This window comes from Bubalus bubalis, chromosome 1 (assembly GCF_019923935.1).
Source record: "Bubalus bubalis isolate 160015118507 breed Murrah chromosome 1, NDDB_SH_1, whole genome shotgun sequence".
Classification (NCBI taxonomy): Eukaryota; Metazoa; Chordata; class Mammalia; order Artiodactyla; family Bovidae; genus Bubalus; species Bubalus bubalis.
This window is the reverse complement of record NC_059157.1, coordinates 49,601,988-49,615,052: the sequence shown is the minus strand read 5'-3', so window position 1 is coordinate 49,615,052 and position 13,065 is coordinate 49,601,988. Positions and strand designations below refer to the sequence as shown.

Here is a 13,065-nt window from a genome sequence, read left to right as displayed (position 1 = left end):
CAATCAGCTATTTCCATCAATGAATTGCTATAAGACTAGGCATGCCTCCCTAAAATACAGAAGGAAACTGCAACATTCAGAATCAAGGCCAAGTTCCATAGGAGAGACAAGACACCCTTCATGACTGTGATCTGGCCTTGTCATCAGCCGACATCCGTGTATAAACACCCAGCATGCATCCTTCCAAGTGATGACAGGACGTGCAGGGGGCGAGGGGAAGACGCACCTTCACGTAGGTGCGCTCTGTCTCCAGGAGCTCGCAGATGACCTTGCGCAGCTTGTCGGCATCCGTGAGCTGCCTCAGGGCGGCCAGCTGAGGCCCAGTGCAGTCCTGGGGGGACGGGCTCGGGTCAGAGGGCTTCATCTCGTGCAGACTACGGCAGAACGCGGCCACCTGCTCCGTGCTCTTCAGAGCACAGTTGGAAAGGCAAGACAGATGAAGTCATTCCTCACCGAAGAGACTTGCCTGACACCTGTCCTTCTGACGACGTTCAGCCTGGTTAACGAACTGCCACTCATGAATCACAGCGCCCATTTCCCCAGATTGCTCCACGCGTCTGAGCACTCACTGAATGCTCCGAACAACCATAATAACAACTCCTGGCATAGACTGAGTGATCACTGCCTATTAGGCACTGGTTTGATGCATTTAATCTGCTCATGTGATAAGTAAGGGCTGTGATCATACCTACTTAACAGTTGAGACAAGGGAAGTCCAGAGTAGTTAAGTAACTCATCCAAGAATGCACAGCTCAGACCTGAACCAGGCAGCATGGCTCAAAGCCTGTGTTCTTAACTACTCTGCAAGAAGCTCAGCAACCAAAGGAAGATACAGCCAAAGGCATTTCACCCAAAATACAAGGCTAATTCATTACTGGACTCTCAGTGCACCATACATATTTACTTTGCAAAGCTGGAAGATGATTTGATAAGCTTGGCATCTCCCTGTCTCTATTAAAAACTGACATGGAGGCAACTTTCTAGATAGCCATAGATACTTGTATTTTTATGTATTTTAAAGTTTCTATCTCTCCAGCTTCTCCAAGGCAGGAAGATTCCAAGACTAACCCCACTACTACCACCAGCACCCCCTGCCTCCCCACTCCTCCAGCTAAAAAAAGGGGCACTGGGCCCTGAACAAGACCTCAATAGCTCAGTCCCCACCCAACTGTCCAGGATGGGTCAAGCGGAAGTTTGGGATTCTAGAATTCGAAAATTCCAAGTCTCCAAGTTAGGCAAAACAGTTCTTCAAAGCAAGGGCCAAAGACGGAGCACTGAAAACCCCAGGGCATCAGTAGCTCTCCACCTTTGCTCCATGGAGGAATCACCTGGGGAGCTCTTAAACCACTCCCAATGCCCAGCACACCCTCCAGATCAATTCAGAGTCTCTGGGGACTTCTCTGGTGGTCCAGGGGTTAAGAATTTTGCCTGCCAAGGCAAGGGACACAGGTTTGTGCCCTGGTCTGGAAAGAGCCCACACTGCATGAGTGACTAAGCCTGTGTGCTGTGACTACTGAATCCTGAATGCCCTAGAGTCCGTGCTCCACAACCAGAGAAGCCACTGCAATGAGACGGCCAAGCAGCGCAACCAGAGAGCAGCCCCTGCTCATCGCAACTAGGGAAAATCCTTGTGTAGCAGCGAAGACCGAGCACAGCCAAAAATTTTGTTAAAAATCAGAATTTCTAGGATGGGATGTGCAAGCGTTTGTATCTTTTAAAGCTCTCCATGGTATTACTCTACAGGCTATTATTTTGTAGCACAGAATCTATTGATAGTTTAACATTTGTTCAAAATGTACCAGTCTAGAGATGTTTGATGCATATCTCTTTGAAACTGGTGTTGCCTTCTTGGACTTCTCTTTCCTGCTTCTCTAGTCCAGTTTACCCCCAGGAAATACAAAGTATTTCCAACAGAGCAAATAAAGAATTACTTTTTCTATCACCCGTCTACTCACTCCTAACAGTGAACATTCTGAGAAGAATATCCTTCCAAAAACAACCATGAATGCAGAGAGCTGAAAGTCATGGTTGGCATTTTGTGGAGAGCACAGGAGCCAAACCCAGTGTACCCCATGGCGGCAACATCACTCATTACCAGAGAAATGCAAATCAAAGCCACAATGAGGTACCATCTCATGCCAGTCAGAATGGCTGCTATCCAAAGTCTACAAACAATAAATGCTGGATAGGGTGTGGAGAAAAAGGAACCCTCTTACACTGTTGGTGGGAATGCAAACTAGTTCAGCCACCATGGAGAACAGTGTGGAGATTCCTTAAAAAACTGGAACTAGAACTGCCATACGACCTAGCAATCCCACGGCTGGGCATACACACCAAGGAAACCAGAATTGAAAGAGACACGTGTACCCCAATGTTCATCGCAGCACTGTTTATAATAGCCAGGACATGGAAGCACCCTAGATGTCCACTGGCAGACGAATGGATAAGAAAGCTGTGGTACATATATGCAATTGTTAAACACAGAGAAAGGCTACAGCAGCTAACATTAACCTGCCTTCCCCTCATTAGCATACTGACTTTGCCTTGTTAGCATACTGCCTTCTGCTTATTAGCATAGCCCAACGGGAAGGAAGCCCGAAATAAAGCCAGGACAAGGACACGGGAAATCAGAACCTAACAAGGATGCATTAGTAGCAATGTCATGACAGGAAAGGGGAGAGCCGGGACCCAAATCCACATGATGATTGATCCAAATCTCTTAAGGTTACACAGCTTATTTATTGATAGCACAAACTCTGGTCTTACATGCCAGGATGTATCAGTTACCTGTCAATGGCACTATTAAATGCTTCCTATGGAATCAATGTTTCCAACACTGAATATGCCCCAAAGAATTCTCCCTTTGGTGACTGATGAAAAGCTCATCAAAATGGGCTGAACTCTACGACATGTGAATTATATTCTAATAAGGCTGTTAAAAAAGAAAGACTACTAGTTTTTCATCAAAGCCTGCTTCAGTAGAAATAAAGTTTTATCTAGTTATGTTAGGATTTTACAAACTCAATGTCATCATTAAATATTAACCGTAAAATATGGATTTGTCTTAATAATTAAAAAGGAACGAGTAGATCCATTTTGACAAAAATGTCCACATCTTTGAGATAATGTTATGGTAACTGTAATAGGCAATTATAATAGGCATTATAACACAGACATTATGGAAGGGGGGAGGGTGTGCCTCACTAAAATGAAAATTCCATGGAAAGAGAATGATCACAGCTGACAGCTTAAGTACCATGCCCTCCAGCTGATCCCAAACTCCCCTGTGTCACTTTGATTTGTCCCTCGCCAACACAACAAATGTATAACTGGCACCTTCGCTTACACAATGCTTTTCTAACTGTTCCAGCTCTAACAGCAGCTGACTGCCATTTACATGCAAATTAATATCCTAGCTATTATTCATGATATGTAAATCCATCACCATATTCCCATCAGAGACACGGTAGACCTTTCTGCAGTTTAATCATTTAGACAAGTCGTCATGCAAAATCCAATGTCCTCGTTAATTATACCAAGGATGCCCCAGGCCTTAAGATGCCCCATGCCAAGTTATAAACTGGGGACTCTGACACACATCAAAAACAGGACACTTCCCTTGGTACCCCCAATTCACACCATGCAGACTTGCCATTCTCAGCACTATTTGGTTATAATAACGAAAGGCATGACATGGAGTTTCTGGGTTTTCATCCCCTCTGCTTCTTCATAAATACTCGGAGGTTTTCATTTTTAAGAGTGTGAGTTTCAATGAGGGTCATCCAGGTGATGTCTGCTTTTCAGAGAGCAGAACAGCACACTTTGTCCTTGCATCTGAGTTCTGTGGGGCCCCAGGTTGCTTGAATTCCCGTCTCTGCTGCTAGGAGATGGGTCAGCTTGCTCATACCAATATGGGAACTGAGAAGATGAGAGTAGAAGTGATGAACCTGCTGCAGTTTTGCTGGTTGACAGTAGAGCTGACTGAACCCCAGGCTCCCTGGGTCCCAGGTCTGCAGACCCACTGTCAGCAGATCATCGGAAGACATACGTCTCACCATTTAGACCTTCTGTAACCTGGACCCTTGTCTCTCTTCACTTCCATCTCCCTTCTCAATCCCATGGTCCATATTCTCATGATAATCTTCTTTTTTTCATGAAAGTATAATTGACTTTTGTGTGTGTGTGTGTGTGAAGTTGCTCAGTAGTGTCTGACTTTTTGCGATCCCTGGTAGGACTGTAGCCTACCAGGTTCCTCCGTGCATGGAATTTTCCAGGCAAGAGTACTAGAATGGGTTGCCATTTCCTTCTCCAGGGGAATCTTCCTGACCCAGGAATCGAACCCAGGTCTCCTGCATTCCAGGCAGACGCTTTACCATCTGAGCCACCAGGGAATTATATTGTGTTTGTTTCAGGTATACAGCAAAGTGATTTAATTATACATATATATGTGCGTGAATGCATGCTAAGTCGCTTCAGTCATGTCTGACTCTTTGCAATCCTATGGACTGTAGCCCGCCAGGCTCCTCTGTCCATGGGATTCTCCAGGCAAGAACACTGGAGTGGGTTGCCATACCCTCCTTCAGGGGGTCTTCCCGACCCAGGGATCAAACCTGCATCTTGTGTGGCTCCTGTATTGCAGGCAGATTCTTTACCGCTGAGCCACCTGGGAATCCCATAGTTCCCTGGGCTATACAATAAATTATTGCTGTTTATTTTATATTAAAAAAAGAAAGAGTGTGAGTAGAGTTCCTGACTTGGCCTATGTCACGTTCACCACCTCTGAGGCTTGGTACCCTGATTTAATCAAGCCCATCGGGGAAGCTCAGGTCATGTAGGCCAGGGCTTTGGTGCTCTACACCTAGCCATCTCCTACCAACATCATCTCAAACAGCCAGCTTCCTCACCTTCCTCCTGACACACCCCTCCTGAGCCAGATCCTGGGTTATAACAGGAAAGGAAATACCTTTAGCATCCCAGGAGACACCTCCAAATTTCCTTGAGTTTTCTGAGAGTTCAGAGCCTTAGGCGTCCCTTCCTTATAAGACACCTTCTTTCTATGCTAAGACAGATTTACCCAGTGGAGTCTCTGAAATTGACAGCGGGGGAGAATGGGGACAGTTTCTCCACTGGCAACCCTGTTCTCTGATTCAAGGTATAAACTCTCAGGTTTATCACAAGGAAATGGGTCAACATAGCCATACGACTCCAGGTTATCTAACTAAAAATAAGTTTAATAAAATAAACTTAAATAAGAACACACAGACTAACCAGCTATATTGTACATATGGGCTTCCCAGGTGGCACTAGGGAGATATTGCCAAGGGGTGTTATTTATAATGCTCTTAGTGAAATTTTTGCTTGGAAACAATTATTTTCAAAGGATGTTATCAAGTTTGAGAACTCTGTTTCACAAAATATTACCCATCCCCCAAAAAATCCTTAGAAGGAAGTATGAAATGCAGGTTGTCTTTGAAAGTGAAAGTTGCTCAGTCATGTCCGACTCTTTGCAACCCCATGGACTATACAGTCTATGGAATTCTCCAGGCCAAAATACTGGAATGGGTAGCCCTTCCCTTCTCCAGGGGATCTCCCCAACCCAGAGATTGAACCCAGGTCTCCCACATTGAAGGTGGATTCTTTATACCAGCTGAGCCACCAGGGAAGCCCAAGAATACTGGAGCGGGTAGCGTATCCCTTCCCTTCTCCAGCAGATCTTCCTGACCCAGGAATCGAACTGGGTTCTCCTCTATTGCAGGTCATTTTTAGAATACCTCTAATCTAGGGATTTTCCACCTGGTGGCCCAGTTCTTAAGTCTCCCTGTCCCCACACTGGAGTCAAACTTCTTTGCATCAAATTGATAGGACCTTCTCCAGAAGGTAGCTCAGGCAGGACACAGGAGGCAGGAGGAGTCAAATGCGGTGCTTTCCCTGCTCGACTGCTAAATGCTACGTGGCATCGTGATCATTTATACATCAAGCACTACAGCCCAGAAAGAGAGCTGCCCTGAGAGGTCCTCAACACACCCCTAAAGTCCAAGTTTCCCAGAACTGGTGCAAGCACCTAAAGGATTGCTGGAAAGGAGAAGACAGACACGGTTTCTCTGAATCCAAACCTCTCTCCTCTGCTTGAGGACTGCTATCAGGCACCTTAGAAATGGAAAGCTCTTATGGGCATTTCCAAGCTGCCCGTTTAAACCTGTTAAAGAGTGGCAGAGCCATCCCCACTGTCAGGACAAAGAATTATCCACCCAAGGTACGAAGATGAACAGGACAATGGCAGGAAGAAATGGGCTACTTTCCTGAGGTCTGCCTGAAGTGCAGTGTTTATAATATCGCTTTCTTCCTGTGGGAGATGAAAAGAAAGTACAAAAAGAGGGGGTAGGCTTTTAAGTGCACACTATCAACTCAGGCTACCCAGCTGTTAAAGCTCTTCCTGTTATGCAACCACTGAAGGCAATTTCTATCTCAGGATGAGTTCAGAGTTCTAAAACTGTCCTTTGAGTCCGCCTGATTTAACACCCCCCACAGGTTTAAAAGGGGCCAGGGTGGCCTAAAATCTTGCAGCCTTTATTTAAGCTTTCGTGACAAACACACACCAAAGCAACATACTCCGTCATTTCAGAGACCATCATATACAACGATAGTCCCTTGAGTTCTCTGTTACCTCTTCCGTCTCCTTTTGAACAAACTCTGAAGAAGAAAAATTCAAGAAGGTGAAGGCTTATTTGAGTAAAACAGCTGTACTCACTGTCCAAGTTCACATTTCAGTACATGACACAAAATCTAACCATCAGTAGGCTCTGGTATGAATAGTAAACTATTCCTCCCCATTAACGCACCAAAAATATTTATTAAAGAGGTAAGCAAGGTGGGATAAATTGGGAGACTGGGATTGGCATATATACACTACTATGCATAAAAGAGATAACTAATGAGAACCTACTATATTACACAGGAAACTCTACTCTGTGCTGTCTTGACCTAAATGGAAGGAAATCTAAAAAAGAGGGTGGATATGTGTGTGTGTGTGTGTGTGTGTGTGTGTGTATAAAACTGATTCACTTTCCTATACAACAGAACTAACATAACACTGTAAAGCAACAATACTCCAATATAAATTATATTTAGAAAACAAAGTGGCAACAATTACCATAGGAATTGGCATATACAATATAGGTCAATTGATGTTAAATCATTAACACATACCCTGAGCCAACACTAATAAATCCACCTCCTTCTCAAGTAAGCAGAAATAGTCAAAATCACTTAAAATTTTATAGGAGACAAACTGAACATCCATCTTCCAGAAACGCTTGCTGAATACTTAGGCTAACTTATGGTGGGCAAGAGGGGGAAAGGGAGACAAGTATCTTCAAACTCTCAACATCCAAAAGAAAGAGGGAGCAATTCAGATAATTACGAATAATAACAATCCATCTTTCCATCATTTAAAAATGAAAAACCAGACACACATAAAGATTCCAGGCAAACTTGACTTCACGGCAACTACTGATGCCCCACCCCCATGCTAAAATAGATAATTCTCTCTCAACAAAGGGGTCTAAAGGGCAGAAGGATGAAGGATGCAGACATGGGACAAGCATATCACCATCATTTGAACTGGGAAACAGACCAGCTAGAAAGTCGTAACATAAACAAAGGCTGGCAAGAAAGCCAGAATTCAAACAGTGCTCACCAGATGAAGCGTCCGGTATACAGAATCGCTGGACTTGCCATTGTTTTCAATCCTGGGCTTGCGCTTTATTTTCCACAATGCAGACATCATCAGGAAGATATTCTCATGATAATTCTACCTCCTGACACGTTCAGCACAGAGACAGGAGTTTCTTAAACACTTGGAGAGTACCGAGTGCCTTCGGGCTCCCGAGCAAGCATCCTTCATGCAGACAGCCCATGCCGGCCCTGCCACGAGGACCTACCTACAGCTGCATCTCTTTACAGAGGACAGCAGCAGCACGATCCCGGCAGCAGCTCCCGCTGCCCAGCGGTGCCCTCTGGGAGGGTGGCAAAGGCTACCCGATGGACGAGAAAGCTTTGATTTCACCTGGCTAAACAGCAGAAGTTCCAGAAATGGAGAGCCAAGAGGCGAGAAAACAATGCAAAAAAAAAAGCCTCTCTGGCATGTGAGCATCTCTACTCTGCAGACTGAGATCAGCTGATTGGCCAGCAGCCCGCACTGCACAGGAATACTAAACCCGCCCGGTTCAAACAACTTCGAAGACACCCCTCGAAGAGTCAAGTCAGGAGCAGGCACTAAAAACCCAATTTATTATTAAAAAAAAAAAAAAATTGATGTTTTCACGTTTTCCCTGAAAGCTTTGTTACAAAAGCCAACATTTCCCAGACAATCACACTGTGAGTTAAAAAGATAAAAGAAGGCTTTCCCATCGGAAATGCTCTGAAAATGAATGACTCTCATACATCGGCTACTACGAGGAAAACAAAATCGCAGCTGCCAGGGGTCTGGAATGCAGGACGGGACTGCCCGGAGCTAATTAGCATTCATTTCAAGGGACAAGAGTTTTTTATTAGAAGCAGGGAAACAAGTCGGGGGCAGAGGTGGTGGTGAGGAGGTCCTTTGAGGTTGTCACCCACAGTCACAAGAGCAAGCAGGCGGCTTACAGAGAGAAAGGCCGCCAGGCTGCCCCTGCAGTGTGAAAGTCCCACCCCCCCCCCATGGACGTGACATTCCCCTGTCACCACTCAGCAACAAAACTCACAATTATCTATTTGCTCAACCCCAAAAGACCATACATAGCAAGAACTGCAATCAGAAAAATTTGTAAAAACAAAACTCCAACATGCATTCTCCTTATCCTGCCCACTGTTTCATGAAGACAATTCACTTAGGAACAGCACCAAAAACATTAAACAAAAACCAACAGCCTTCATGCATTCAGCCAGAATTTTTAAAACATGATTACTTGTTTCATTTCACTTGTTTGTTTGTTTGTTTCTCTTTACTTTTATATTCTACACCTAGTCTGGAGCATTCAAATTAAGGCGAAATTGTCCTTCCACTTTTAGGCAGCTTACAACTTAAATTTTGATGCTTTTGAATTGTGGTGTTGGAGAAGACTTTTGAGAGTCCTGTGGACTGCAAGGAGATCAAACCAGTCAATCCTAAGGAAATCACCCCGGAATATTCATTGGAAGGATGATGCTGAAGCTGAAGCTCCAATACTTTGGCCACCTGATACAAAGAGCCGACTCACCGGAAAAGACCCTGATGCTGGGAAAGACTGAGGGCGGGAGGAGAAGGGGACGACAGAGGATGCGCTGGTTGGATGGCATCACCAACTTAATGGACATTAATCTGAGCAAACTCCGGGAGACAGTGAAAGAGAGGGGATCCTGGCATGCTGCAGTCCATGGGGTCACAAAGAGTCAGACACGACTGAGCGACTGAACAACAACTTAAAAATGAATGTTCCCTTTTTTCTCAAGAAAAATCACACAATGATATAGGAGCTAGAATACCTTAATCAAGAAACTTAAAATATACACTTGCTGTTACTTTAAATCATGACAAAAGATACTCACAAAACTTAATAAGCATTAGAAAAATATTTAAGTGGCTAATGAGTATATAGTTGACTCTTGAACAACTGAGGGGTTAGAGGTGCCAAACATCTTCAAAATCAAAAATCTACATATAACTTGCATTTCCCATCACCCCCATAAACATTGTTCTTACGTACCTATGTTTTTCCTCTGCATCCATGGTTCTGCATCTGTAGATCAAACCCAGATTGGCTATGGACTATTAGAAAAATATCCACCTATAAACAGACTCTCCCAATTCAACCCCATGTTGTTCAAAGTTCAACTGTATCTAAACTGGCCTATTAATTAATTAATTACTTCAGTCATTAACTACTTCCTTCATTTTTTGAAACCTGGTATTTACTACCAGACCATACCCATCTGGCCAGGAGGTCATTTTAGCAAAGCAGTAAAGAACACAGAGCCGTGTTTTGCCCTCTCAGAGCTGTGTGACCTTCAGTAAGTTGCTTAACCTCTCTGTTCCAAAATCATCATCTATAAAATAGAGGGAATAACAGTATCTCTTTCTCAGGGGTATTTTGAGGATGAGACTGGTTAATATAGAATAACACCCAATATATACAAGATACTATAGACGGTAGAGAATCTGCCCACAATGCAGGAGACCTGGATTCAACTCCTGGGTTGGGAAGATTCCCTGGAGAAGGGAATGGCAACCCACTCCAGTATTCTTGCCTGGAGAATCCCATGGACAGAGGAGCCTGGTGGGCTACAGTCCACAGGGTCACAAAGAGTCAGACACAACTGAACAACTAGCACTAACAAACATAAGTATTGTGTGTTAGCCACTCAGTTGTGTCCGACCCTTTGTGACCCCATGGATTAGCTCTCATTTATTACTAATAACAAAACTGTTCAAACAAAGATAAAATCTGAAATCAACTCAATACTAGGAAGTAGTACTTTCAAGTAGAGATCATGGTGCTTCCTACATCCAACCTGGAAAAAAAGGACTATGATCCTAACCTCTGGTGTCACTGAGGCCACTGTATGTTCTTTAAAAATGCTCAGATCATCACCCAAACTTGTCAATACCTTTGCAGAAATTCTCTTTTATGAGCGCCGTCTGCGCCTTTCCACAGTGAACTCCAGGAATAGCATCTCCTGCCGCTTTGTTTGACCCTGTCTGCTCCAGGCACGTTCCAGGGCCTTGCTCTCAGGAGAAAGAGCCATGAAACCAGAGAGGCACCTGGGATGAGGCGACAAAACCCTGGGCCTCTTCCTTCCTCCCTGTTGCCAGGACCTCATATTATAGAGGGCCCTGCTAAGGCCATGACTCACTGCATTTAAAGCGGAAACAGTCTCTTAAAATCCACAAAGGCAGGGAAACACTGGGCTACTGGAGCGAGGTAAAAGTGATCCAAGTTTAAAAGTATTAAAAAATGAATGTCTTAGATACTGTATTCCCAAATCAAATTAGAGACTGAAAATAACACGTTTAGCTTAATAACACAATGATATAATAAAGAGCCTTCAAAATACCTTATCTTGCATGGAAATATCTATTTCTCTCAAGGGCCATCACCCTCCCCCACCTTCCCAAGAAAGTAGGTAAAAGGCCACGTAAATAAAAAGGAACTATAAACAAGCCTTTGTCTGTGTTTTTGGCTTTAAATGAAACATATATTTCTGTTTACTGGCTTTTAAATTAATAACTGACCACTTAAAGGCTTTCAGTCTATAAATATTAAATTTATAAATGTTACAATTACTTTCAAATACTAAAATTTACAGTGTTCAACTTAAGACACCAAGAATGATGATCCTATGATGGCAAAAGAGAAACATACGGGTAAAAAAAAGATACTGAAGAGAGTCAAACACAGGCACTCAAGAAAGTCCTACATATGGATGTGGGACTTATGTATACCTATGGGGACATATGTATACCAAGAAAATTCTGTAAAGCAATTATCCTTCAATTAAAAAATAAATTTTTTTTTTTTAAAAAAGAAAGTCCTACAAAGATAGATGAAGACAAAAAGAGACACAAACATATGCACATAGAAATGTAGGTTTTTAAAACAATCTTTCATATTTGAAGTCTAATTCCATTAACAGTGGACTTCCCTGGTGGCTCAGATGGTAAAGCGTCTGCCTGCAATGCGGGAGACCCAGGTTCAATCCCTGGGTCGGGAAGATCCCCTGGAGAAGGAAATGGCAACCCACTCCAGTACTCTTGCCTGGAAAATCTCATGGACAGAGGAGCCCGGTAGGCTGCAGTCCATGGGGTCGCTAAGAGTCAGGCACGACTGAGCGACTTCCCTTTTCTTTCCATTAACAGTATCAGTTATATTTTTTGACCCACTGCATCATCCAATCACTGGACAAGGGCAAGAAGCACCCTGATATTGTAGATGAGAAAACAAAAGTATAATTTAAAGTTATATGATTTGTTCAGGTTAAATGACTGGTAAACGTCAAGCAATATTAGATAAGCAAGGGAACCAACATAAATATGTCAACTACATTCTCAAAAAAAAGATGAATAAATATGGACATAATCACACACGCTTTTTGCTGCAGAGGCATCTTTTGGCAATAGGTAACAGAGGTTTTAAATTGGGACCCTGTGATGAAAAGAGGTTACTGACACATGGAACACTTTAGGAAGTGGAAATAAAGCATGATGAATTATGGAAAACAAACTCATAGCAGCACCTAAGAGTCAGAATAAGAACATCGTCACAGTGCTCAAGCAGCTGAGCACGCTGTATTTGGATGGACAAATCAATGGTCTCTTTCCCTTTAATGTAAAAGATGTTCGCCCTTCACAAGAACTAAACAGAGATCATGCAAATGTGGTTCCTTATAGAAACCGTGAGTAGCAGGGAAGTATAACTGACCCAGTTACACTCATGATGCCTTTTCCTCATCCAGGAAGGGAGGACATAAGAAGGAAACAGGATGGACACAGACTTCAGTTCACTAAGAGTGAGCTCTGGCTTATATTGTCACATCTGGGTTTGTTCTCACGGCTATCATTAGGATGCCATATCCTATTTAGTGACCTCTCAGAAGTAGAAACACTTCCGTCCCGTGGAGGGGCCTTCCCACCACACACAGCTGCAGAGGTGACGTGTCAGCTGTGATTCTTTGGTGGTTCGAGACATAGGATGTGAAAATGGAAATCTCTCACCTTGCTGCTGTGATCAGTATCATCTGAGGATTCCAAGTCCGGCCCTTCCACCTCCTCCGGAGCAGCCTCAGCACTGCTGCCCTGCTCGCTGCAGAGGCTGTGGCCTGCAAGATGAAATCAGAAGGACACACGGGTCAGCACATACAGCCACCGCCACAAGGGCAAGGGAGCATGGCGTCAAGCTCATGTGCACTCACTCATGTCCCACTCTTTGCGACCCCACGGACTGCAGCTCGCCAGGCTCCTCTGTCCATGGGATTTCCCAGGCAAGACTATGGGAGCAGGTTGCCATTTGCTGCTCCAGGGGATCTTCTGGACACGGATGGAACCCGCATCTC

General features: G+C 44.0%; 1 protein-coding gene and 1 non-coding gene across 7 annotated transcripts in view; both read right to left on the bottom strand.

Annotated features, from left to right (window-relative positions):
* The window catches only part of TIAM1 (TIAM Rac1 associated GEF 1), a 459,371-nt gene that overhangs the window by 42,225 nt on the left and 404,081 nt on the right, over window positions 1-13,065 (bottom strand). For 5 of the 6 annotated variants that reach the window (XM_006053559.4, XM_044939649.2, XM_044939642.2 and 2 more), the window contains 2 exons: window positions 12,728-12,831; window positions 227-406 (listed from right to left, as the gene is read on the bottom strand). In XM_006053559.4, the coding sequence (XP_006053621.4) occupies window positions 227-406; window positions 12,728-12,831 (284 nt within the window). Of the gene's footprint in view, window positions 1-226; window positions 407-7,696; window positions 8,680-12,727; window positions 12,832-13,065 lie in introns of those variants that run through there. The other variant, XM_025281782.3, reaches the window with a different exon arrangement.
* Window positions 4,319-4,391, bottom strand: TRNAS-GGA. Its single transcript has one exon. It is a non-coding gene; the product is annotated as a tRNA-Ser (tRNA).